The sequence below is a fragment of the Dreissena polymorpha genome, chromosome 5, assembly GCF_020536995.1.
Source record: "Dreissena polymorpha isolate Duluth1 chromosome 5, UMN_Dpol_1.0, whole genome shotgun sequence".
Classification (NCBI taxonomy): Eukaryota; Metazoa; Mollusca; class Bivalvia; order Myida; family Dreissenidae; genus Dreissena; species Dreissena polymorpha.
The window spans coordinates 84,591,917-84,616,976 of NC_068359.1; the positions used below are offsets into that span (position 1 = coordinate 84,591,917).

Here is a 25,060-nt window from a genome sequence, read left to right on the forward strand (position 1 = left end):
TATATTGACTAGACTGCACCCGCACAATGAAATTTGCCAATGGGCGAATGGATAATGTCGGAGCAACCCGAGGCCATGAATGATAGCTGTACTTCTCAAGGACACAATAGATAAGGTACTACCGTTAGGATTAAGCAAATTGTGTGTACTGCATGCAAAAGGAATGAGCAAGGCCTAAGCGGTATCAAGAGGTGATTTTTTGTCAACTTACTATTATAATGGTGGTATGAGTCGGCTTATTTAAAACAAAACGATAATTCGTGAATCGAGACGGTACAAAAGTATGAAAATCACTAGCAAAAGGAATTGTTATAAGTTATAAACTGATATTATTATTATTGCAATATATTCTTTTTTTTTTTTTTTTTTTTTTTTAGCTGGTTTTCCGAGAAAGTATTTGTTTAAGAAGCCAGGGTCATGAAAAGCAAATAAATATATGTACAGATTTTTAACATATCAGAATGATGCAAAAGTAGACGTAGTCATGATATATAAATTATCAGTTAGCGAGTGAAATAAAGGATATAACAAATTTATGTACATTTCTCACATTGATACACATTTTAAGTATTATCAAGTAATTAAATAAGCATAAACGTTCCTCATGCTTAACAATTAATGTTTTTAACGGTAAAGTGTAGATGTACATAGGACTGAAAATGTGTCATGTAAATTGAATTTATGGAATTTATTTAATTTCAAGTAGGTAACTACAGTCAACTTTCTATTATACTGGTGGTATAAGTCGGCTATTTAAAACAAAACACAAATTTGTAGATAGAAATGGTACAGAATTATAAAAATCACTAGCAAAAGGAAATTGTAATAAGTTATAAACTGGTTATTATTATTGCAATTTATTCTATAAATTTTTGGCCGGTTTTTCGAGGAAGTATTTGTTTAAGAAGCCATGGTCATGAAAGCAAATAAATATATGTACAGATTTTTAACATATCAAAATGATGCAAAAGTACACATAGTCATGATATATAACATTATTAGAGAAACAAACCAAATTAATATAATACAATCATCAATTAGCGATTGAAATTAAGAATATAGCAAATTTATGTACATTTCTCACACTGGTACACATATAAAGTATTAACAAGTAATTAAATATAACTAATAAGCATAAATGTTCCTCATGATATATAACATTATTAGAGAAACCCAACCGAATTAATATAATACAATCATCAACTAGCGAATGAAATTAAGAATATAGCAAATTTATGTACATTTCTCACACTGATTCACATATTAAGTATTAACAAGTAATTAAATATAACTTATAAGCATAAATGTTCCTCATGCTTAACAATTAATGTTTATAACGGTAAAGCATACATGTACATAAGACTGAGAATGTGGCATGTAAATTGAATATATTCAATTTCAAGTAGGTAACCACAGATTATACAGTAGTAAACGGATGTAAGAAAAAAAGTAGACTCTTTGAAGAAGCAGAAATGTAGTTATTATCATTAAAGGGAGACTATTTAGACAAAAATGTGCCCTAATTAATAATAAAAAGGATGGCTATACAGGTTTTGAAATGAAATTCATTTCCAAGTACATAATAACGCATTAGATCGAGACTTAACAAAAAACTAACAGTCAATTAGTGCACTGTAGTAGAACATATACTATAATTTGGTGGTCTGGTGGCATTTGTATTTATAAACAAATGTGTACTTGTATTGAATCTTTGTTAGCGTTTACATTTACTGAATATAAAGCGTATACATTTGCTTGTATTTTTAAGTAAAGGTAAGGATTCTGATGATAGGAATGAGCTAAGAGAAGCATTATGTGTGTCATTACCTAGGAATTGTTCTCTTTCAGTATCAAAGAAATCGCAGTTAAGGAGGTAGTGTTTTCGGTGCCAACCTGACCCGAATTACATAGCCTGCAGACTCTATCTTCAAATGGGGTTCCGTCGTATCGGCCTGTCTCGACTGGAAACCAGTGGTTAGCAGTCCTGAATTGGAATAGGTAAATGTATTCTTTTTTGGTGAGTTTAATAAGGTAGTTTTCAAGGGATGGTGATTGTTTGAAGCTGGTATATATTTGTCCTTTGTGTGTTTGCTGTAATTGGTGGTGCCATTGGGTTTTGAACTGAGTTAGTAACTGTGATTTAACTAAGCGGCCGGTGGATATTAATTTGGTTTATTTGAAACCGATTATCCCATATGCTACTTTGGTTAACTGATGTGAGTATTTCTTTTATTTTGTTTGACCACTTAAAATTTGAGTTTGGGAGGTTCATCATGTACTTATAAATCTGATGTGATATTTTCTGTTCTTTGCCTTGAAGAGTTCTACACCAGAAGGAGATCATACGAGTTTTAATATTGATTGCAATTGGATGCCTGCCAAGTTCACCGTATAGAAAAGATATAGGAGTAGATTTTCTGGCTTTAGTAATTTTTCTGAGGAAGTTGTTGTGTACTCTCTCCAGACTGTCTTTATTTTCAAAACCAAATATTTCTGAACCATATGTTAAAATTGGTAGCACTGTGTGGTCGAAAAGTTTAAGGATTAAGTCTATGGGAAGTTCTGCGTTGTTTGCTCTGATATATAATAGGTGCATTGCTTTTGTTGCTTGTTTAGCTAGGTGTTTTCTTGCGTTTAGGAAAGAGCCATTGCTTGAGAGTGTTATCCCTAGGTAGTGGTAACGGTCAGTTATGTCTATGGGATGGATGCCTAGTGTGAAATGAAAGTTTTGAAGTTGTCTAGCACCGAAGATTATAATTTTAGTTTTGCTGAGGTTTATTTTTAAATGCCAATTCTCGCAGTTATCATGGAAAATGTTTAAGCTATTTTGGAAGTCAGTTTTTGAGTCAGAAATGATAACAGTGTCATCAGCATAAAGTAATATAAGTAGTTTTAGCCACAAAGTTAGGTCTTCAGGATTTGTAAGTTCTATGCCGTTTGAGCCTTGGAGGTGCATATGTGTTTGCAGATCATTAAGGAAGAGGGAAAATAGGAGAGGGGACAGGTTTTCACCTTGTCTTACGCCAATTTCTGATATGAATGGTTCAGATATGTTACCGTTAAGTGAGATACTAGATTTGATATTGCTATACATGTTTTGAACTAAAGTGAGAAATTTACCTGTTATATTTTGTTTGATTAGTTTGTGCCAGAGGCCAGTACGCCAGACTTTATCGAAGGCTTGGGAGAAGTCAATAAATGCGCAGTAAAGTTTTTGTTTCTTTTTTTTCATTAATTCAATTAGTGAGTGAAGTGTAAATATGTGATCAGAGCAGGAATAGCCTTTTCTAAAGCCAGCTTGATTTTCATCTAAGATATTGTTTTCATTTAAGAACTTAGTTAATCTGTTGTTAAGTATTGAAGTAAAAAGTTTGCCAAGACAGCTGAGGATAGTTATGGGTCTGTAGTTACTAGGATCTTTAGGGTCACCTTTGTTTTTAAATATGGGTATTATAATTCCATTGAGCCAACATTGTGGGATGAACCCGGTTTCTAGTATGTAGTTAAATAGTTTGCAATAAACAGGCATAAGTAGATGTTTGGTGGACTTTATGTATTCGTTAAGAATGTTGTCAAATGGGCTAGGAGTTTTTGAGTTTATAAGGTTTGAAATACATTTTTCTATTTCTTCTTTGGTGATTGTGGAATTAAGTGTGGTGCTTGTATAATGTGATTGGTCGTTTGTGTCATTGAAACGGTTGTCATTGATAGTGTTTGTATTTAGTTCTTTGAAGTGTTCCTGTAATTCTTCTAGAGTTGGTGTAGTTGTGATTTTTGATTTTGGTTTTAGTTTGTTAAGATATGACCAATATTGTTTGGGGTTTTTGTCGGACATTGATCGAAGTTTGTTTGACATGTTTTGTTTGTTTGCATTAATATGGTGGTTCATTGTTTGTTTGTATTTTTTGCTGGCGTTCGTCATTTCTTTTTTGTTAAATGTGGTTTTGTTGCTATTATAAATTTTTTTGGCAGTGTGATACTTTTTGCGTGCTTTGAAACATTGAGGACCAAACCATGGTTTATTGTTAGCTGAATGGTTATTTTGAAAATGTGTTTTATTTTCAGGGAAGGTGCTGGTGGATGCTTGATGGAAGACTGATTGAAGCTCATCAGTTATGTGCTCTATGGTCTGCTGCGATTTGGGGTAAGTATCCATTTGGTTAAGTATTTGGTCAATCGCATTAGGGTTGATATTGCTAACAAATTGGCTGGCGAGATCAGGTTTCCATTTTGGTTTTTGATTGGTGTGAGTTTCACTTTTTGGAGTTATATTTGGATGATTGCTATGTGATATATTTATTGACCATGAGAGTGCATTATGGCCATCCGAGAATATAGGGTCAGTTTCAATGATTTGAAATTCCGAAACAAAATAGAAACAATCAGATGAGGCAATAACATAGTCTTTTGTGGATTTATTTCTGAATGTAAGCATATCGTGATTATTTCCAGAGGTTAGTCTACCGTTTAGAATGAAAATGTTGTTGTTCTTACATAAGTCTATAAGACGGAGGCCATGTACATTCGTTCGATGGTCTTGAGAGTTGCGGGCAAGTGGGACGGATAATTTTTCAAGAGTTTTGTATTTGTCTAGTTGACTCTGTATGTCGTCATCGATATCGAAAATGTCATTTAAATGTGGGTCAGTGGTTATGTAATCTTTCATGCTGCCTACTCTGCCATTGAAATCACCTGCAAGAATTACATATTTATGGTCACTACATATCTGGGAGATTTCATTTTCAAGGGTCATAAATTCATCGTCGTTAAAAAATTTAAAGTTTTCGGGTGGGACGTATACAGCACCAATGACAATATTTTCGTCAAGCATCGTTAGAGATTTATCAATAGAGATCCAAAGGGCATATTCGCAATTTGACTTTAAAATGTTAAATGAGGGTACAAGCTTGTCTTTAACAAATATACCAATGCCACCAGACTTGCGTTTATATTCTTGCTTTCTATGGTTCGCAAAATAATCATAGTTATTTATCTTTATAATATCGTGTGTATCAGTGTGAGATTCACAGATACAAAATATATCATAACAACCTATGAAATCAGTGAATTTCTGGTAATTTAGTCTTTTCTTGATGCCGCTAACATTTAAAGTTCCTAATTTTATGGTGTTTACTTTCAGGTTGGATGAGGGTTCTGTCCCCCCACTGGCCTAATGGCTATGGTTGCTGTCTGCTGTGGTCCTACTATGGTTATTGGACTGTGGAGTGTCCCTAGAGGGCACACGGTTATCAGTACGCGCAGAATCCCAGGGGCGTTGGATGCTGGGCACAGATGACTGGGTGTTCAGTGGAGTTCTGGGAGATACTGGAGGATGATTACGAGCATGAGCTTTTGAAGAATTAGGAGAAGCAGACTGCGAGCGTCTTGATACGTGTTCGGAATTGGGAGTTGGAGTATTGGGAGTGATGACCACAGTTGTTTTCCTCTGGTTAGCAGAGGTTGTGATAGGCTCTGGCGGGATATTGTTCCTGGCGCTTTGGGGAGGAGGGACACTGTGTGCCTGGTTGGACCGTGGTACTTCGGGGATCGTGGCAGTTGGAGTAATGGGAGTGGCGACCGCAGTTGTGTTCCTCCGGTTGCCAGAGGTTGTGATAGAAGCCGGCGGGATATTGTTCCAGGTGCTTTGGCGAGAACGGAAACTGTGTGCCTGACTCGTCCCGAAGACTTCGGGGATTGTGCGAACTCTGTTACCGTTGAGAATTGAGTTCCAATCAGGATATATGTCCTCGACTACCCTTACATCCATAACTATTTTTGCAGGGAAGACTAGTGCAATTTTGCTGCGTGGATTACTTTCACGGAGTTTTTTGTATTTTGGCCAGAGCGTTTTCCGAGCTTGTGAGATTTCTTTAGGGTAGTCTCGGTTTATGCTGAAGTTTGACCCTGCTAAGTGTTTTGCATGAGAGAGAACATCTACTGTGTCTTGAAAGTTCAGGAAGTTCACAATGATACCCCTACTGTTGCTTGGAGAGAATCTTCCAAGGCGGTGGGCTCGCTGGATTATTGGACGGTGCGTTATCTGGAGCTGTTCGTCAAGAAATTGACCTATGACAAAACAGTTTTCATTTCTTTGTTCACCTATTCCACCAAATATGAGGTTATTTCTTCGGCTCCTTGCCTCGATGTCAATGGATTTGTACTCAAGCAGTTTTAAGCGCTGGTCGTGTTCGGATAGTGAGCCTTCTATTGATGTCAATTTTGTATGCATCTTTAAACATTCATCAACCTTGTGATCGAAATTCTTCATTTGTTTAAATATTTCTGTCACTTTTCCATCAAGAGATAATTGCTCAAAGTCATTTTCGTTTGTTATTACTGCACCATTGCTACACTCACCACCTGTGTTTATTCTAGTCCGCTTCCTATTTGTGTTGTCATTTTTTACATTGTTTACATTGTTCCCCACGTGTGGATTGACGAACCTGTTTTGGGTTATAAAAGGCTCGTCCTGAGAATTCTCGTAGCTGTAGCTGTCAAAACTATCAAGGTGTTCCATACTTACAGAATTTTGGTTAAATTGGGACTGCTTACATGTACTGAAAATTACTTTTTGAAGATCGGGTTGAAAAAAAAAATCCATGAGGATTGGACAAAAACTGTGAGTCTCCAGAAGATTTAATTATAGCGATCTAAGGAGCTGCCACGCCCTCCGATGCCATGCCATGAATATACCATAACCATATTTCAAATACTCTTTTCAGCAAGTTTATGAAGATTGAACAAAAAGTGACTGCACAATGTTTTACTTCAGCCATATAGAGAAAGAATTATGGAGGTTTCGGCGAAACACCAGTTCGGCGAATTGATTATAAATAGTAGGTGTTAAACCGGTTCGGCGAAATGATTTATAGTTGATTACGCCTTTACATAACTACTGAATAGGTGTGAATAGATCGATGTACGGCATTGCAAATTGTATATTTTAATTAGCGATATTGTTTTCACACTCATTATAAAGAACGCTTGGCTCAAGTGAGGCTGTCAAATTTCATCACCCGAAAACAGCTCACAGTTTGGTATTTGTGATGAATGTCATATTATGCTGAGTACTATAAATGCTCGACATGGTCACTTATGTTTTATTCTAGCTATCATGGCGAATGAATACCCTTGTATAAAATGCTTGAAAAATGTGACTCGGCGTATGCACGCCGTAAGTTGTGACGGTTGTGGTCGGTGGCAGCATCGTAAATGCGACACCGGTATTACATCTGAGCAGTACCGCTTGATGTCAAGTGGACAACTGACCATGGAGTGGTCTTGTGGGGATTGTAATGTGGACAGTGAGGTTCGTCAATTGTCGTCAACAACGGTGTATGACGAAATACCCCCTGATACAAGTATCACTAATTCTCCTATCCGGGAACTGTCCCAAACATACACTGTCCGATCTGATGGTGACTCAGACGTAGTAGAACCAGAAGAGGAAAGGATGGAAGAAGTCTCAAATACCATAGATGACCGGTCGTTCGATATATCGAACCGAAATATTGAGCGACCACATGTGTCGCCTGATCAATCACTACCCGATCGACCACTTGATGATGTCATTCCCAACGTACCAACAACGTACGAAGGCAACTGAAGTCGGGGGTCCGGTGTTAAAAGTACTGCACTACGTGGACAAAACGTGGATCCACGGATCAGTGTGGAGACCAGAGAATTGGAGTGTGGTCCGTGAAGTTATAAGAACAAACAATGACGTGGAGGGGTGGCATCGTCGCATAAACACTAGGGCTGGTAGAGCTGATCTAAGCTTCTACGTACTTGTGCCACTCATTCGCAGCGAAGCACAAACTGTTGATCTGCAAATCCGTCTGGTATCTGAAAATCTGCTAACAAGAATACACAGAAAGCAAAATGTGAACACCCACGGCAGACTGTTCGAAGCATGGGACAAATACGAAGACGACGAGATGACCACGACACAGCTACTGAGAACATGCAGCCACATCGCAGGACTTGGACCCGACACAACAACTGATGCCATCCACGACGAAGATTGTTAAACCTTTATGTACCATATATGTAATATATAGAGATCAATAATATATGTTTTAATATGAAGGTGTATTAATAATGAAATGTATTTTGTGACATATTATTTATGAATTTAGACTAATATATTGCCATAGATTATATTTTATGTGTGACATGTACTATGTACAATTTTGTGAATGATAAATGTGTTTGGCTTTTCATGTGCTACTTTTATGTATTAAGTATTTATATATGTATTTTCATTACAATATAACAGAAATACAATGAAAATTTATGATTTGATTTAGAAAATGTATTATGAGATTATGTGCTGGACTATGCTATTGTTATGTAAAATTAAATAAAAGTATAAAAGTATGAATGTTGTTGTTAATTGGTCTAATTATTTGAGGAATGTCTCACTTGTGAAGAAGGACCCACTTGGTTAGGGATGTTTACTCAAAAAACATGACATTTCACACCTGGCATAGGTGAGGAATTTCGAGCTGTTGAGCACCAGACAGTGTCATTAGTCTTCATTAGAGATACTGTAACCATTGCATAAGGTTGATTTCATTTTAACTTTATCATTTTATTTTTGCTATTGGAAATAAAACAATTTATGAATGTGAACAAAATTTCAATTATAATTTTAATTGAGATTTTTTTTTTAATTTTGTACATGGAATTTAGATTGCTACATTTTTATATTTAACATATAATTTAGCAATATTTTACTTAGTAAGAACTGAGTTACTAAGTTACTGAGTTTTATTTAACTTTTTTTTTGGTTCTTAACATTACATTATGAATTGCAATAACAAAATTGATATAACATATACTTCAGCAATATTTTCCTTAGTAAGAACTGAGTTACTAAGTTAATCAGTTGTATTGAACTTTTTTTCCAAATTGTCAAAACTTTTCAGATAGCAAGAAATAAGTAATTGATCTGCTAATGGGCAACACAATAGTGTTTGCTATCACTTCGCCGACAATTGGAATGTGATAGCAATGCTGTAGATCGATCTATTCACACCTATTAAGTAGTTATGTAGAGGCGTAATCAACTATAAATCATTTCGCCGAACCGGTTTAACACCTACTATTTATAATCAATTCGCCTAACTGGTGTTTCGCCGAAATCTCCAGTAACCTAGAGAAAACTGTCCCACCTTGAAGACAATTTTGTTAATGGATCGTAACTCAGCCGGGATATTAGAACAAATGCTATGGTTTAGTTCCATGACGAATTGAAAAAAAAACGACTTCTAGATTGTTCCCAAGGATTCCCTTTAGCAAGTAAAGAAAAAGTGCCCGGTCCCCAGGTAGCCATGTTTTTCAACAGAACGTAACCATTTATAATTCAATTGCAAGCTCTCAAATATTTTAAGCCTATCATCATTGAACTTACATTCTCTGCAAACATTTAACAACAGATAAATACAAGCTTAAGATATAATGTTACCCAGAACTTTTAACAGACTTATTTAGTGACCATTTGGTACTATCATTAGTTTTTTTGTATAGTTTAAATAAATAGAACGATATTGCATTAAGTTTGTTGTTCTACCAGCTAAAACTTATAACATAATCAGCTTAAAGGTTATAAATAAAGACTGACAAACAAAGACCGACAAACGTAATTTGAACTTAGAACAAGTCAGTCAATATATAACAAGCTTGACAATTGTACCATGTTATATTATTTAAAACGCCACGTTTAACACACAATCAATCCACTATATATTTATCATTTGTTCTTCCAGGTGAAACTCTTTTGTCCCTTCTTGAAAGCCTTGTTTGTCATGCTCTGAAATAAATGTTTTTATAGACACTCAATAACAATTGTACCAAACACAACATAAATTCTATAATACATTCAAATTGGAAATTATATAAAAATAATGATATAAAACTTATAAAAATAACAACAGTTTCATGTTTAAAAATATAATATACCAATGAAAAAGATGAAACATAACAGCACTTTGAGTCTGTGTTGCATTTTAAGTTTTTAACTTTAGTGTAGTGTATTTGTCTATTCATTCAAATAAAAGAAATCTTATTGATGAGTGCACACATATTTTTCCCAACACAAGAGAACCAATTATAAAGACCTGGAATGACATGTGTGTTAAATAATGACAAATATTCAATACAAAACTGAAATATACTAAATCCACAAATTAATTTTACCTAAACTTTACATACGTTTGAATGTGGATATTTTGGAACGTATGAATATATTTACGTGAACTCTTCTGTTTGTTGCGTAAGTTTATTTGTTACCATCTACAGATCTTCACTAGCAAATATTAGAAGAATGATTTAACTATTTCCATATTGTATGTGTCTTAACCGAAACTGTGACAGTTTGGCATGACGTTAATGACAGTAATTTTAGTAACTTATCTGTTTATTTAATTCATGCTATTTTAACGCAATTTACATGTTACAAATAAATGACAAAACATGTGTTTATTTAACTGAAAATATATGTTATGTTTACCTTTCCCTTTCCTGTGTCTTTACTGTGTGGGTTATAGTAGTCACCACCCTTTGCCTTTTTGCCAGAATCTGTAAAATAGGAAAGATATATCTGTAAAATGGGGGAGAGAAATTGATCAAATATGGGAGAGAAGTCTGAACCAGCATTATATCTAAAAAAAATCAAATGTCTTACTAGAGCCTGAGAACTAGAGGGATTTTAAAACAAAATCTTTGACAGCATTACATTTTAAATTTCACATTTCTTACTCTAGTGTTTATAATAGGCAAAATGTTAAAACAACACATGTTCATTAGCATATACATTCAAATGTAAAATACATATGAAGTGTCATCTTAGTTATCGCCATTTACACATACAGTGTGCTATCTTTACACATTGTTCAGTTTTGCAGAATACAAAACTTGCAAATGCAGGTACCTAGTCTGAAATAAGTAGTTCAAAGAAATAGATGACTAGAATTTCTAACCATGTAGGGCTGCTTTGTAATTTACTCACATACATTTAAATAGTTATACGCTGCAAAAACAATCACTCATCTTAATTTTCAATGTTTGTGTTAAATTTAGTTTAAATCTATTTATTTTTGGCTCAAATGCAACAATCCTCCGGCTTATAGAAACGCTTTGAGTCAATTTCCTGGGCTTATAACCATACTTGGTGCCTTTGTGAAAAATCTTGAGAACGTTCCCCCAGTGGGGTTTGAACCCCTGACCTCCTGATCACTAAGCAGACACCATATCCATTACCCCACGGTGAATGATTGTGTTTAATTAGGCTTAGAAATAAAATTGCCTTGAATATAATCACTCATTTGCCTATTTGGTAAAAAATCAAGCCTCAACTGCCAGACTAACATACCTTCTTTAAGACTTTTTGCACCCTGTGTATAGTCGTATGGTTTAAACTCTTCCTTAACAATCTCCACATCACTACCACTCCTACTGTCAATTTCAATAGTAACCGAAGAAGTAAAAGCTTCCTCTTGTTTCTTTCCTCCATTTTTACTTTGGCTCTTATTCTTTTCCTGTTGCTTCATTTTATCTTTATTCCCGTTTCCAGTCTCTGGCTTTTTTAACTTTGTATGTGAACCACTGGTTCCTGATTTCTCAGACTTCTTCAACTGTTTACTCTGGTATTGCTTAAATGTTTTATTAGTTTTTTTAGCCTGTTCTACAACCACTGGTTTTTCATCCTCTGGGTTCTCTCCAAGAGCAAGCTCACTTTCTTCTTGTAATTTTCGGATGTTTGACAAATGTTCCTGAACACTCTGTATGATGTCAATATCTCTATTCCTGTTTTTCTTCTTCTTGGACTTTGATGGCATCTACAAAGGAGACAATAATACATGATGTGTGAAATATTGTTGAATATCATGCAAAAGTTACTTAAACAGATATTAAAAGGAGAGGAAACTAAAACCTTTAACAAGAATTAACTCTGATAATAGTACAAAAGTTCAATTGAACATCTGTTATAGTTCCAGACAAAGAATAGACACTTACTGGACAAAGGACATAAGAAGGGACAAAATTGTCACAAAACCAGGTTTTCAATTTGAAAAAAAAGTTTGATTAAGGGAGACAAGTCAAACTGAACTGATTGTTTAAAATTCACCCCCTTTGTTTCAAAATAAATCTACTTTTAGTCATGGGGACCTTGACCTTGGAGATATTGACTTAATTCTATCGTGCGACGCACCGTCCAATGATAGTGAACAAATGTGCCGTATGATTTTAAAATCTCATAATGAATGACACAGTTATGGTCTGGACAAGCTCATTTATGGCCATTTTTGACCTTTGAACTCAAAGTGTGACCTTGACCTTGGAGATATGAACGGAATTCTTTTGAGCGACACACCGTCTAATGATGGTTAACAAATGTGCCAAATGATTTTAAAATCTCGCAATGAACGACAAAGTAATGGCCCGAACAAGCTTGTTACGCCCGAACGCCAGCCCGCCCTCCAACATTCGGCAATCTAATAACCAGTTTTTTCCTTCTGATTTGAAACAAACTGACTTGAAACGAACAATTTTCTGTTTACCTGGAAACGCAAAGGAATCTCAATATCCTGAGGTAATGCCTTCTTATCATCCTCAGAGACCTCAATGGCTTCCCCTTCGTCATTAAACTTGATGTGCTTGCTGGTAGCAACCTGGTGGAGGTCTGTACGTGACCGCTTGGATGGAGGAGCTGAAACCAGAACTGAAGCTTACTAATAAAGAACAACAATTAATGATACAGAACTACAGCTAATGATACAGAATTGTAGCTTACTGATACAGAACTGCTGCTTACTGATACAGAACTGCAGCTTACTGATAAGTAACTGCGGATTAGATCATTACTGATACAGAACTGAAGATAACTGATACAGAACTGCAGATTAGTGAAACAAAACTACAGCTTACTGATACATAACTGCAGATTAGATCATAACTGATACAGAACTGTAGATTATTGACACAGAACTGCAGATTACTGATACAAAACTGCATATTACTGATACATAACTGTAGCAAAAAATATTGGTCTAGAAAAGTAAATAAAGAATTTGATATTTCAACGGGACAAGAGGTCGTTATAATTTAATTACTTAGAAAAAATTCCTTTAAATCCATTATTTCTGTGGAGTTACCACAAAACTTTATTTGTTTATATTTTGTTTACGTATAAACAATAAAGCGAGAGATATTCCTATAGTTCCATGTGATACTACACCGTACTGTTTACAAGGGAAGCAACCGTAAAAATGTTTCCTTTTCAAGATAACAAGAATATTCTCCCTTGCAAAGAATATGCATTTTACGACTCTGGTCCACACCGATCTTACAGACAATTAATGTAGTGACGTTATCTCTATGTATAGAATGATTTAACAACATCATTCCCATTTGTGGTTTGTTTTCCTTTGTACAATGTTGTCTTCTTAAAAATGTCTAAACTGCTAATCCTTTGTATTTTTGTCTTCAAAATCACAAGAAACTTCAAAAGGTATAATGTTTAAAAATCAATAATCTTGAGTTTTCTTGTTATTCTAGTCAGTTCTTTTTGTATTGAAATTGCCTACAATTATGTTAACATGTATTTTGAACAATTAAAGCCTTTATGATTTGAGCATTTTGTATTATTTCATTATTTTGCAAAGAACTGAGCAGAATAAGATATAATGGACAGGACAAGTTGCTTTTTGGTCAGGACAAGAGGAATTTTGGTCAACTTATCCGACCAGACAAGTGGCTTCCAAAGTTAATGTTGAGCCCTGTTTAATAGAGACTACACATTAACTTCATGTTCACATAAAATTAACAAGCCTTTAGATCAATTTGCAATGAAACATTTTCAGCAGCCTGACTGTTTAGAAACTGCTTAAAGTCAAACCTGCAGTTGAAGGACTGTCTGTCACCTCAGGCTTTCTCTTCACTGAGCAGGGCAACAGTTTCCATGAGTTCATGATAGAGTCGGTGACTAGGTCACTGGTGTTTGAAGCAGACTGGTTGATATTCAACGTGGCGGGCTTGACTACAGAGGACTTGACTGGTTCCAATAGATACTAGAAATAAAATATTCATGTACAGAGGCATGGGCATGGGACTCTCTGTTAAGCCCATACATCAGTTTCAGTGTCAACACTTGATATTCACTACTCGTTTCTTTCTTATGTTGCAAAGACTGTTGAGATGGACACAAGTTCTAAATGACAAATACAAAAGAATGTTTAAAGAGATGAAGTAGATACAATCTAATTTAGTGGTGTATTAATTAAAGAGAAGATATTTTGACTGATTTCAAATAATGTCAGTACATGTTTTAATCAGAGACCCTATAAAAATTGCCTTAATTACACAAATCTAATTAGAAAGAATATATCATGTGTACTCAAACTAATATATAAATAATTGGTACACCTCAAATTCGGTAACCTGCAATAAAGTGAATATGGCCTTACCATGCAGTAGGGACTCACAAAACTTGCTTTGATTTGTGCCACCTTCGTCTTTATTTCTGCTACTGTACTTCTTGGAACAGGCTGTGCACAGAAGATGATGAATATTTGTTAAAGGGGCTGGTGCCATAATTAAGTTCAGGTACTTCTGTGATCAAGATATGAACGATAGCTGATTGATAATTTTTTTGAGCACATGTGTCATACTTAAATGTAATCATATTTAAAGAAGAACAAATAAACATCAAATGAGTCCTATGCTAAAATAGAACTTGATTGACTTAAGATTGCAAACAGAGAATATTTTTTTTCAAGATATTAAGGTAATAAGATGTAAAACTGAAAACAGTGATTGATTCACTACAGAGATTATGAATCATAGCATTTAATAATACATTATTCAGCTTTATTATTACTAACAGATTCACAAAAGTAATCAGTCACCTTGTTCCCAAAAGCTGAAAGTGTTGGAGTTTCCTTGACTGATATTCTATGACTTATAGAGATGCCTGTTTTAGCAGCTGGGAATAAACTTGAGCTGGCCGCTACCATTTTGTCATCTGGAGATAGAAAAAGAGAGTCAAAGTGCTTCTTTATAAAAACCAAGTAAGGGCATGTGTGTTCATCAAACAAGTTACTTGCAAAAGTATGCTGTTTGATGAGCACACATGCCCCTACTTGGTTCCATGACAGCCAATTAAACATATATTTTGAAGATCAAACAAGGTAAGGGCACAATGGAGAATACCAAAAGGAAATATGGGCGGTTGGAATGGTCCTAAGCAACAAATGTCAAAGTCATCTCAGGATAACACCAAAAAAGGTCAAGGTTAATGAGGCTGTGTAAAAAGTTATAGTAGACTCCATGGTGCAATATGAAATGAGCGGCGTCATGCAAAACTTGTTCTTAAGTTATATATGCCAAATCTAGCTACTATGTATCCTATCAACTTACGGTTACTTAACAACATCTACTTACTGAGAAGACAGGAGCTGGATTCCTGGTCCATCTGTGACCCCTGGTGTGAGAGGTCATGAGGACAGGTCAGCAGTGTGTCCACATTGTATTTTGGGTGCTGTTGATTAGTGGGTCTCTGCTCACGGACAACATCCACCTAGAAATGGGCAGGTACAGATTTGATTCGGTTTTAAAATTGAACTGTCACTGTCAAGTGTTCTCTGGGTGGCAAACAGAAACAAATATCTTGAATAAGCCCCTGTGAACTTGACCTTTTACCTGTTATAGTCTAAATCAACATTTTCTCCTAAAATTCTTAAGTTATGTACCTTGGTGAGGGGTGCCTCTCTTGCCTTCATGATGATGGTGTGTATCTCGTTCAGGTACTGGCGTACTAGAGGAGGTATGGGGTTGCAGCAGGCCAGCACACCAGGCCTCTCTCTGGGCAGGATGTCACAGATCTGTAACAACATGTGGTTCGGCAACACGTACCTGCAAAAAACAATAAAATACTCGCTATTAGTTTCACAATGTTTCATTGTAAAGGAAGCCTATGCATTGTTAAGACAATCTATTTCCTAGCTATGAACAGTTCCTGGTACCTCAGGGGGAGATCTTGAAAATGCTCCCTGAAGGGTTGAACCTAGGATCCTCCCAAGATTCACAACCTATCTAGTTAGTTGCTCTCATGACTATAATCATCAGACTTTGTAATTTATATATGAAGTATTGGCTTACAACCCCAATCTTAAATCTGGGGCCACGGTAGTTTTACTTTCACTTTCAGCAAACCATTAAAGATGAGGCCATGCTAAATAAAGAAGTTCATATAATAATAGTGCAAAAAAGGTTGAAGGGAATTAACTATGCCAAAGTCGGTCACATCCATCATTCCTAAATTTCCATCACTTACACATGAAGGTTCTTCAGCTTTGAATGATAAGCAATTTCAGAAAATACAAAATATACTTTTGCGTACCCACAACTCTCATCCTCCATTCTGGCTGTTTCGTCCCTCCATTTGAAGAGCTCTTTAAAGGCCAGCAACTGCTGGGAGTTGAACACCTTCTTATTCTTCTTGTACAGCTCAATGTAGGCATCTGGACTGCCATAGGGCTTCTTATAAACCTGGGGAGAATGTCCACAATACCAATAACGTTCCAATACTCGGTGTCATTAAGCTGCCTAGCTATTAATTCCTTACTATGCCTAGCTATTAATTCCTTACTATGCCTATCTATTGATTCCTTACTATGCCTAGCTATTAATTCCTTTCTATGCCTTGCTATTAATTTCTTACTAAGTATAGCTATTAATTCCTTACAATGCATAGCTATTAATTCCTTACTTTGTCTTGCTATTAATTCCTTACTATGTCTAGCTATTAATTGATCAGACCTGAATATTATTGAGTCTTTTTTATGATTACATATGAATAATTGAATCATAAACAACAGTAAATTTACTGTTGCATAATGGGTCACCATCTATTACAACATTTGCAAATTGCTACTTCATTGTTGTTTGTATTTCGGCTTGCATTGGATAACAAAATTAAATATATTGATTAAACGCTAAAGCCACCGATATGGTTTCACCAAGATTTATATTAGAAAAGCTTTATGTAATATTATATAAGTGATTATGTTATTGACCGATTTCATAAACAACATGGTAAAAACCATTAATTTGTTGTGGGTCACAAAGTTATTATATCTAGGAGCAACAAATGATTACTGTAGATACAATCCAGGAAAGGGACAATGGTTACCATTTCACACATTTTAGTATAAAAGACGGCTAGGTTTTGTATACCGGTAAGGCAGTTTGACTACATTTAGAGAGCACTACAATCAGATTCATTAACTTGTGAATTTTTTAACAGGACTGTAACGGTCAGGCTACCTGCCCTTTGTTTAATTATCGGACAAGAATATTTTATGAACTTGGAAATTTCTAAATGTATCTTATTAATAAGAATAGTTTGTAGATTTGTTTAAAAGCAGAATAAAAGTTTGATTTAAACTTCATTGGATTTGTGTATGTGTCTTTAATCCACCAAATTACTTTTCATTAACCCTTTCCTAATCAGAAGCAAAGTGAAAATGGGCAAATATGCAAACAGCATAAAACCAGAACAGCCTGCGAGTTACTTGCAGTCTGTTCAGGATTTATGCTGTTTGCTGCTCAACAGTATCTAAGGGTTGGAAATGAAGCCTTTAAAACTTGAATTTAGTAAGAAAGGTCTTTAAAATATTAACAGACTACAAACACGTCAAAATACCTATATAATTGGTAAAGGGTTAATAGCAGAATAAAAGCTTGTTTAAAACTTCATTGGATTTGTGTATGCGTCTCTTATCCACTGAATTACTTTTCATTACAATATGTTGTTAATTATCTGTAGATATTCAATCATATCAACTTTTCATTACAATATGTTGTTAATTATCTGTAGATATTCAATCATATCAAACAATTGAATACAAACTAAATCTATTTACAAGGGTTGCTTAGCAACAGTATCCACCAACCAGGTTACTCCAATTCTGTGAAACATTTTTTCTAATGGAGCTAGTTATCAAAGTAAATATAGCTATTATTCCTACACACATTTTCAATAATTCAATAAACAATAAACATATCATTGTGTTTGTGTGTGGATTAAAATTGTGAAACTTTAAAATCAAACACCAAAAAAACAATTTGATAATAAAAGGTTTCTAGCTACCCAATAGCAAGTTGACTTAAACAAGTTTTTTCTAGAACATGATTCTTTGAATCCTAAATTGAACTTATAACTCCAAAAGCAGTCTCAATGTCTAACACAATGCCATTCCAGCGCCTCCCAGTTCCCACCTTGGCACAGACTTGCTTGCTCCTGTGCATCACAGACAGGAGCATGTTGTTGGAGTTGTTTCCCCTCTCTATCAGCTCGTTCCTCATCCTGTCATAGATGTACAGCAGATAGTGGGTGTCTTCCCTGGCGTACTTCTGAAGTTCCTCTGGCAGAGGCCTGGTTAGCAACACAAGTATACAAGCATGACAATCATGACCTGTCACAAACATACATACAACAATGGCTTGGTTAGGAACAGAAGCATATAAGCATGACAATAGTGGTCTGTCACAAACATACATACAACAATGGCTTGGTTAGGAACAGAAGCATATAAGCATGACAATAGTGGTCTGTCACAAAAATACATACAATGGCCTGGTTAGCAACAAGCGTATAAGCATAATTTTATTTGTGCACATAACATAAAACATTGTACTACAATCCATATGAACAGTTATTAACAATTCAGAAATATCACAGATAGTCACCATCATAGATAATAATACATATATATATATACATATACACACATATATACATATTATATATATATTCTATTACACTTTATCACACTTAATGGTCAAAATTAAATTATATTGAAATATAGATATAAAAGTGCACTGGATAACCCGTAAAGTTTTGATGAAAGATCGTACAAAACTTATTTCCAACGAAGAGAAGACAAGACAAGACTGGTCTGTCACAAAGATACATACAACAATGGCCTGGTTAGCAACACAAGTATATAAGCATGACAATAGTGGTCTGTCACAAAGATACATACAACAATGACCTTGTTAGCAACACAAGCATATAAGCATGACAATAGTGGTCTGTCACAAAGATACATGCAACAATGGTCTGTTTAGCAACAGAAGCATATAAGAATGACAATAGTGGTCTGTCACTAACATATGTGCAACAATGGTCTAGTTAGTTTAAACCTAATCATTTTAGCTCGATTGCATCGAAAGCTTATGGCTTATTGAAACGCTCCATTTTCTGGGACTTAGAAGCAGTACTTGGTATTTTCGGGGAAGATCAGAAGAATGCTCCCACAGTGGGGATTGAACCCGTGACCTCCAGGTCGCTAGGCAGGCACTATATCACTACGCCACAACAACATTTTGGCCTGGTTAGCAACACAAGTAAATAAGCATTACCATAGTGGCCTGGTAATCAACAAAACTATATAAGCCTCATTCTGGGTACACTGGGCTAGATGTATGGGCATAAATGATCTATCCATATAAGCCTGTGGAGTCCTCACATGCTCATAAGTGACGAAACTTTCCGCCTATACTGGATTTTCGTTTTAAAGAGACTTGCTAAACACGAAAAAATCTTTCAAAGCGGGAAGTGTCACCATTGATTATCCTGTGCAGACTCACACGCTAATATGGGATGACACTTCATGCACTTGCATTAAGCCCAGTTTTTCCAGAACAAGGCTCATTACGCGGCACAAAACTTACCTCATTCTCCAATCTGCCATCTGATACTGCTTGTCAGCGTCCACATCACAGTACTGCTGTAGCAGGTACGCCAGGGAGAAGCGGGCACAGTTGAGCACCCTGGCAGCCTGGCCCGTATCAAACATGTTGACCACATATAGGCCCAGATCCCTCTGTAGCCACTCAATGTCCATGTCTGCTCCATGAAATACCTGAAAATACATGGCAGGCAAATGTAGCTTTTTCTTCTATGGCTGAACCCATTTTAAGCCTGTGGCTAAAAAACAATTATTCCAATAACATACCTTTTAATAAGAATGTTCATTCCTCTTCTTGCTGAAAACACGTCCCTTGAAAACACCAAAAATATACAAGACTATTGCCAAGCAATAAAAGTCCCCTTCCTACACAGGATCCACCATTTTCAGCAATATTTGAAGTTTATTTGTTGCCATAGCAACCAGAATTATTGACATAGGAACAAAATGAAATGACGTGCATAATCTCCATATTGTCATTTATTCATGCTTCAAGTTTCATGAAAAAACATTAAGAACTTTTAAAGTTATCGCTGGATCCAGAAAAGTGTGACAGATTGACAGACACACAGAGCGCAAACCAGAAGTCCCTCTCCGGTTTCACCGGTAGGAGACTAATAAACATCTTCCCCCCAAAGTAGGGTTGAGGGATTTTTTGTGTATGTGCAAAGAAGGCTTATAACACATAAAAGGCTGGGGTATTCACACAGATCTTAGGGGAAAGTTTAAGGTAAATCGAACTCTTATCTTTAAAGGGATCTTTTCACGCTTTGGTAAATTGACAAAATTGAAAAAAGTTGTTTCAGATTCGTAAGTTTTCGTTTTAGTTATGATATTTGTGAGGAAACAGTAATACTGAACATTAACCATGCTCTAATATAGCCATTATATGCATCTTTGACGATTTTAAAACCAAAAAATTATAAAGCGTTGCAACGCAAAACGATTGAATAATTTGGAGAGTTCTGTTTTTGTCGTTAAATTTTGTGAAACTACGAAGATTGCTTATATAAGGTATAAAATACGTCAAGAATACGTAAACGGCGGAATAGCTCAGTAGGCTGAAGCGTTTTTACTTCAGGACTCTGGCAGGACTCCAGGGGTCACTGGTTCGAAACCTGCTCCGGGCAATGTTCTTTTCCTTTTTTTATTTTTTTTCCTGATTTTTTACTGGAGCTTTTACGATCCAATGTTTACATTTATCAATATAAAGCATTTAATGAATAAGTTAAAAAAAATGCCAAAATCTGTGAAAAGGCCCCTTTAAGTAAATCCCTGTAATGGCCCAGTTTTAAACTTTGACAACGTTTCGGTCTGTGAAGAACGTATTGAGAGACTGACCTTGACAATGTTGGGGTCAGTGAAGACGGTGTTGAGACACTGCAGGTCACCACGTAGCTCCAGGGTGTCCACCAGGTAGTCATGTGACCTCGTTGAGATCTGCATCAGGCAGGTGATCCCTTGGAACGTCCGGTAGCTGTGGTGCTGTTGATAGGAACCACATAGTAATGGGATTGCATGCTTTGAAGTTTAATATACAGTATGGGTATATGAAATATATCAGTAAGATAATTAATTTAAAGTTCTTTAGTTCTCTGTTCAATCTGGTACAGTCTGTGGTTTAGTGCCCTATTAAATTGGTTTGGTTACCTATTCAAATAGTTTTTCAACTGGTTTGGTTACCTATACAATAGGTTACTTAACTGTGTTTTGGTTCCTTATTTAATGATGTGCGGTGGCTATGGTGTTGTTGACAGTATTGAACATATACAATTTATAATAGGCTTTGTTATGATATACAGTGTATTTGTAATGACCAATTCAAGAATCACATAACTGATTATTTTATTGTTGTTGATTTCTTGTTCAATCAAATCTGATTGCTATGGTTTTGGGTATTGGTGGAAACTCTTCTTAAAAGACGGCACTAAAAACTACATTCATTTTGACTGACAGTTTTACAATATACTAAGTACATCATTCCAACAATACCTCAAGATCCAATCAAATCTCAATGCATTTAAAGTGCCTTGGCAACCACTCAACAAACAAACATTACCTAAAAGATGTACATGTACATATATAACGAAAAATCAAGCTAAACTTTTCATTCCCAAGATACCTCGAGATCCACTGCTATCTCTGTCTGTTTCTTCAGCATGTTCACCAGGGGCTCCAGCTGCTCTGGGATTTTCACCAGTGTACAGGGCGTCTCTGTTAGGGACCCGGGCTCTTGAGGGTCACAACCTGGAGTCAACAGCATAAAGCATGTGACAACAGACTCAGGTCCAAATATGGCAACATACGGCATGGGTCAGTAAAACACATATGCCCCAACATCAAACTCCCTTTAGGTCCCAAAACATGAACCAAAATTGCCAAGTGTGCAAGTCCACAAGCTGACAAAAAAATATGTTTGCAAATTTCAAGACAATTAGAACATGCAAGATTGTTTACTTACAATTTTATATAAAAAACAAGATATGTGTTTGTCAGAAACACAATGTCCCCTTTTGCGCCGCTTGACCTTTCACCACTCAAAATGTGCAGCTCCATGAGATACACATGCATGCCAAATATCAAGTTGCTATCTTCAATATTGCAAAAGTTATTGCAAATGTTAAAGTTGGGGTAAACAAACAAACAAACAAACACACAAACCAACAGACAGGGCAAAAACAATATGTCCTCCACTATAGTGGTGAGGGACATACAAAACATTAATCCAATCAAAATGTTGAGGTCCATGAGTTCACATTTGGAGGTTCATTAGTTCAAATGTTGATAAATGTATTTGTATAATTTCATCCTTCTAACACCAAGACGTTTGTTTAGTAAGATGCAACACAAGTTATTAAAAAAAAATTTTTTACTTTTAAAGGGACAAAACTTCATATACTTTTTTTCTCAGTAAATTACTTGCTCATGTGAAAATATGGGCATTGTCTCCCTTTCATGAGAAAATATAAGGATAAATGGTATGTGTTTGCTTTGGGGAATCTCTGTATTCAGCGATTTTTTTGGCCCGATTGGGAAATGAACCGTTACCAGCCCAATTTGGAATATTGCACACGAAAAATCATGAAACAAGGAAAATTTGAGTCGTGAAGTCTTCATATTGGGAAATTGGTGATTTTGATTTTTTGTTCCCAAATACTTAAAAATTGAGAGCTAAATGGTGTTAAGTTGTCAATATTATATTTACTTAGGTTCAAGCTATAGAGCTGCATTGGGAAATAAACTTAATGTTGCATTTTTTTTTAAACCTTCAATTAGGATTTTTTTTTTACAGCAATTGGGAAATTTGTAGTTTTTTTCCTTTTTGGGAGTGCCGTTTTTCTGTACTTAATAAAGAAGGAAAAAAATGGCTGGTATTAAATTTTCATTATCTACACCATCATTATACTGGGATATACTACAAAGCTACTTGCAATTTTGTGACAAGTCTTTCTACAAAATGTCTAAAATTACCCGCATCTACAATAAAATATGCTTTTAAATATGTACTAACCCAGATATAAAATACTAAATTCTACAGCCAACACTTTTTTACCTTTCAACTGGTCAGCTGTGAATGTCAGATTGTCTAGCTCATACTGGTATGGGTGGGGGTACCTACAATATGAGAGTGTGTCAGCTACAGAACATGTCAGTATCTATACTCCATGCACACCAACAAAGGGAGGACATTGTGAAACTGAGGACATGTAAATATCAGAAGGGCTACTACCTAGGAAAGTGGGCACCATAATAGCATGTGCAGCAAACTCATCATTGGCCTTGTGCACATAACCCACCTGTATAGTCAGTTAAGATCCAACTGTCAGCTTGCAAATTGTTATGTTTTAAAGTTTTGAAATCGAAGGTAAGTTTTCTTTCCGCTGAATTTTACAAGCTTCTAGTACTGGTCTTGTTTACAAGGTTTTTGCCAACAGGCTTTTAGGAATTTCAACCACTGAGGTCATAAATCAATAAAGGGCGAATACAGTGACTTTTTATTGCACAATGAAATAAAATCACAAAAACTGTACAGATAACATATTCTTATGTTAAGTGACCTTGTTGGTATGTTTATATGCATCACATTTTTATGATATACTATTATACAACAAGTTACAATCAAACATCCCGAAGTCCCTTCACTCACAGAAATTCTGGTGACTCGCTCATCTCTGGTGTTATTCCTTCAGGAAGGCGCATACTTTCTGCAAAAAAGAAAATTGGATTTTACATGTTCACCGTGAGTGCTTTTTTCACCATTTCAGGAATGTGGCCAGGGATATTTGGATTGGGAAAATCACATTGTTTAAGTATTGTGTGGTGTTTTTTTTTGCTTACAAATGCTTTGTAATTCAGAATATGAGTTTTCGTAACATTACATTTGCTAAGGTTAAACTCATAGAGCTTGATAGGGTGGTCAACTGAATTTGTTAATTTAATAAACGATTTTTTTTAATGATAAACAAATTTAGAGATCTTAAATTGTGAACTTTAGGAAGTCATTTGGGAGAAAGATATAAAAAAGACACAACATTTTATATTGGGTATGGGAACAAATTTTAACCCAAAATTTGACCTAAAAAACACTGGCCTTTTATAGATTTTTATTTAGAAGCGATATTAAACAGAAAAATAAAAACAAGCAGAAAGTGTCATCCCATATAAGATAGTGTGAAGTGCACAGGCTTATTTGGGATGACACTTTAGGCACATGGATTCAAAAAACAAAGCTCAAATAGACAACACATGAATTCAAAGAACAAAGCTCAATTAGAGAACAGTCTGTTTTTAACATCAAGTGGCTTCAACGCATTTGGTTTCTCCTTGATGATTGGTCGCCATGGAACAGCCCTGTTGTAAACCTTGTCCTTGAACTTGATTTGCGGCCTTTGGATATTACGGGCGGTCAACAGACGGATGTTGGGGCTGGACGCACTTGACCCAGGGGTCTTGCATTAACATCAATTAGTATAGAAAATACCTTATATGTGTTGAATATAGAGTTAATATAATATAATATCAATATACTTAGTTGTGAAACAATTATTTTGTTATAACTCTTTTAAATCTATCTCTGGACGTTTGTTAAAAGGACCTCTTGTTTTAAGAAACGTCTTGAGATAGATTTAAATGGATTTTTGTCACATAAGCACAGATGGTATTTCTTATTATAAACATGGGTTTGACTTGTTGAATTTAATTGTAGATTTTAAATAAAGAGGTCTCTTGAGATGTAAGAAGGTTTTCATAAATTTGACCTGGTGAATTAGTTTTTGAACCCACATGAATCAGATTCAATCTAG

The 25,060-nt window shown here is 35.5% G+C and overlaps 2 protein-coding genes and 1 long non-coding RNA gene across 3 annotated transcripts in view; 1 reads left to right on the forward strand and 2 right to left on the reverse strand.

The window, feature by feature from the left end:
- Nucleotides 1-1,877: 1,877 nt before the first annotated feature.
- LOC127881136 (uncharacterized) lies at nucleotides 1,878-6,068 on the forward strand. The gene is made up of 3 exons (XR_008049920.1): nucleotides 1,878-1,998; nucleotides 4,066-4,144; nucleotides 5,141-6,068. It is a non-coding gene; the product is annotated as an uncharacterized LOC127881136 (long non-coding RNA).
- Nucleotides 6,069-9,689: 3,621 nt separating this feature from the next.
- Nucleotides 9,690-25,060, reverse strand: part of LOC127881120 (exosome component 10-like) — a 164,127-nt gene continuing 148,756 nt past the window's right edge. The window contains exons 7-18 of the mRNA XM_052428814.1: nucleotides 19,741-19,931; nucleotides 18,283-18,439; nucleotides 16,403-16,551; nucleotides 15,753-15,915; nucleotides 15,445-15,580; nucleotides 14,910-15,025; nucleotides 14,469-14,549; nucleotides 13,901-14,072; nucleotides 12,564-12,712; nucleotides 11,375-11,840; nucleotides 10,514-10,581; nucleotides 9,690-9,814 (exon numbers count right to left, since the gene is read on the reverse strand). Coding sequence (XP_052284774.1) covers nucleotides 9,755-9,814; nucleotides 10,514-10,581; nucleotides 11,375-11,840; nucleotides 12,564-12,712; nucleotides 13,901-14,072; nucleotides 14,469-14,549; nucleotides 14,910-15,025; nucleotides 15,445-15,580; nucleotides 15,753-15,915; nucleotides 16,403-16,551; nucleotides 18,283-18,439; nucleotides 19,741-19,931 — 1,908 coding nt within the window. The 3' untranslated portion in view covers nucleotides 9,690-9,754. The remainder of the gene's footprint in view (nucleotides 9,815-10,513; nucleotides 10,582-11,374; nucleotides 11,841-12,563; nucleotides 12,713-13,900; nucleotides 14,073-14,468; nucleotides 14,550-14,909; nucleotides 15,026-15,444; nucleotides 15,581-15,752; nucleotides 15,916-16,402; nucleotides 16,552-18,282; nucleotides 18,440-19,740; nucleotides 19,932-25,060) is intronic.
- Nucleotides 24,556-25,060, reverse strand: part of LOC127881119 (uncharacterized) — a 60,006-nt gene continuing 59,501 nt past the window's right edge. Inside the window, exon 7 of the transcript XR_008049909.1 lies at nucleotides 24,556-24,706. The gene's annotated coding sequence lies outside the window, so the exon portion shown is untranslated. The remainder of the gene's footprint in view (nucleotides 24,707-25,060) is intronic.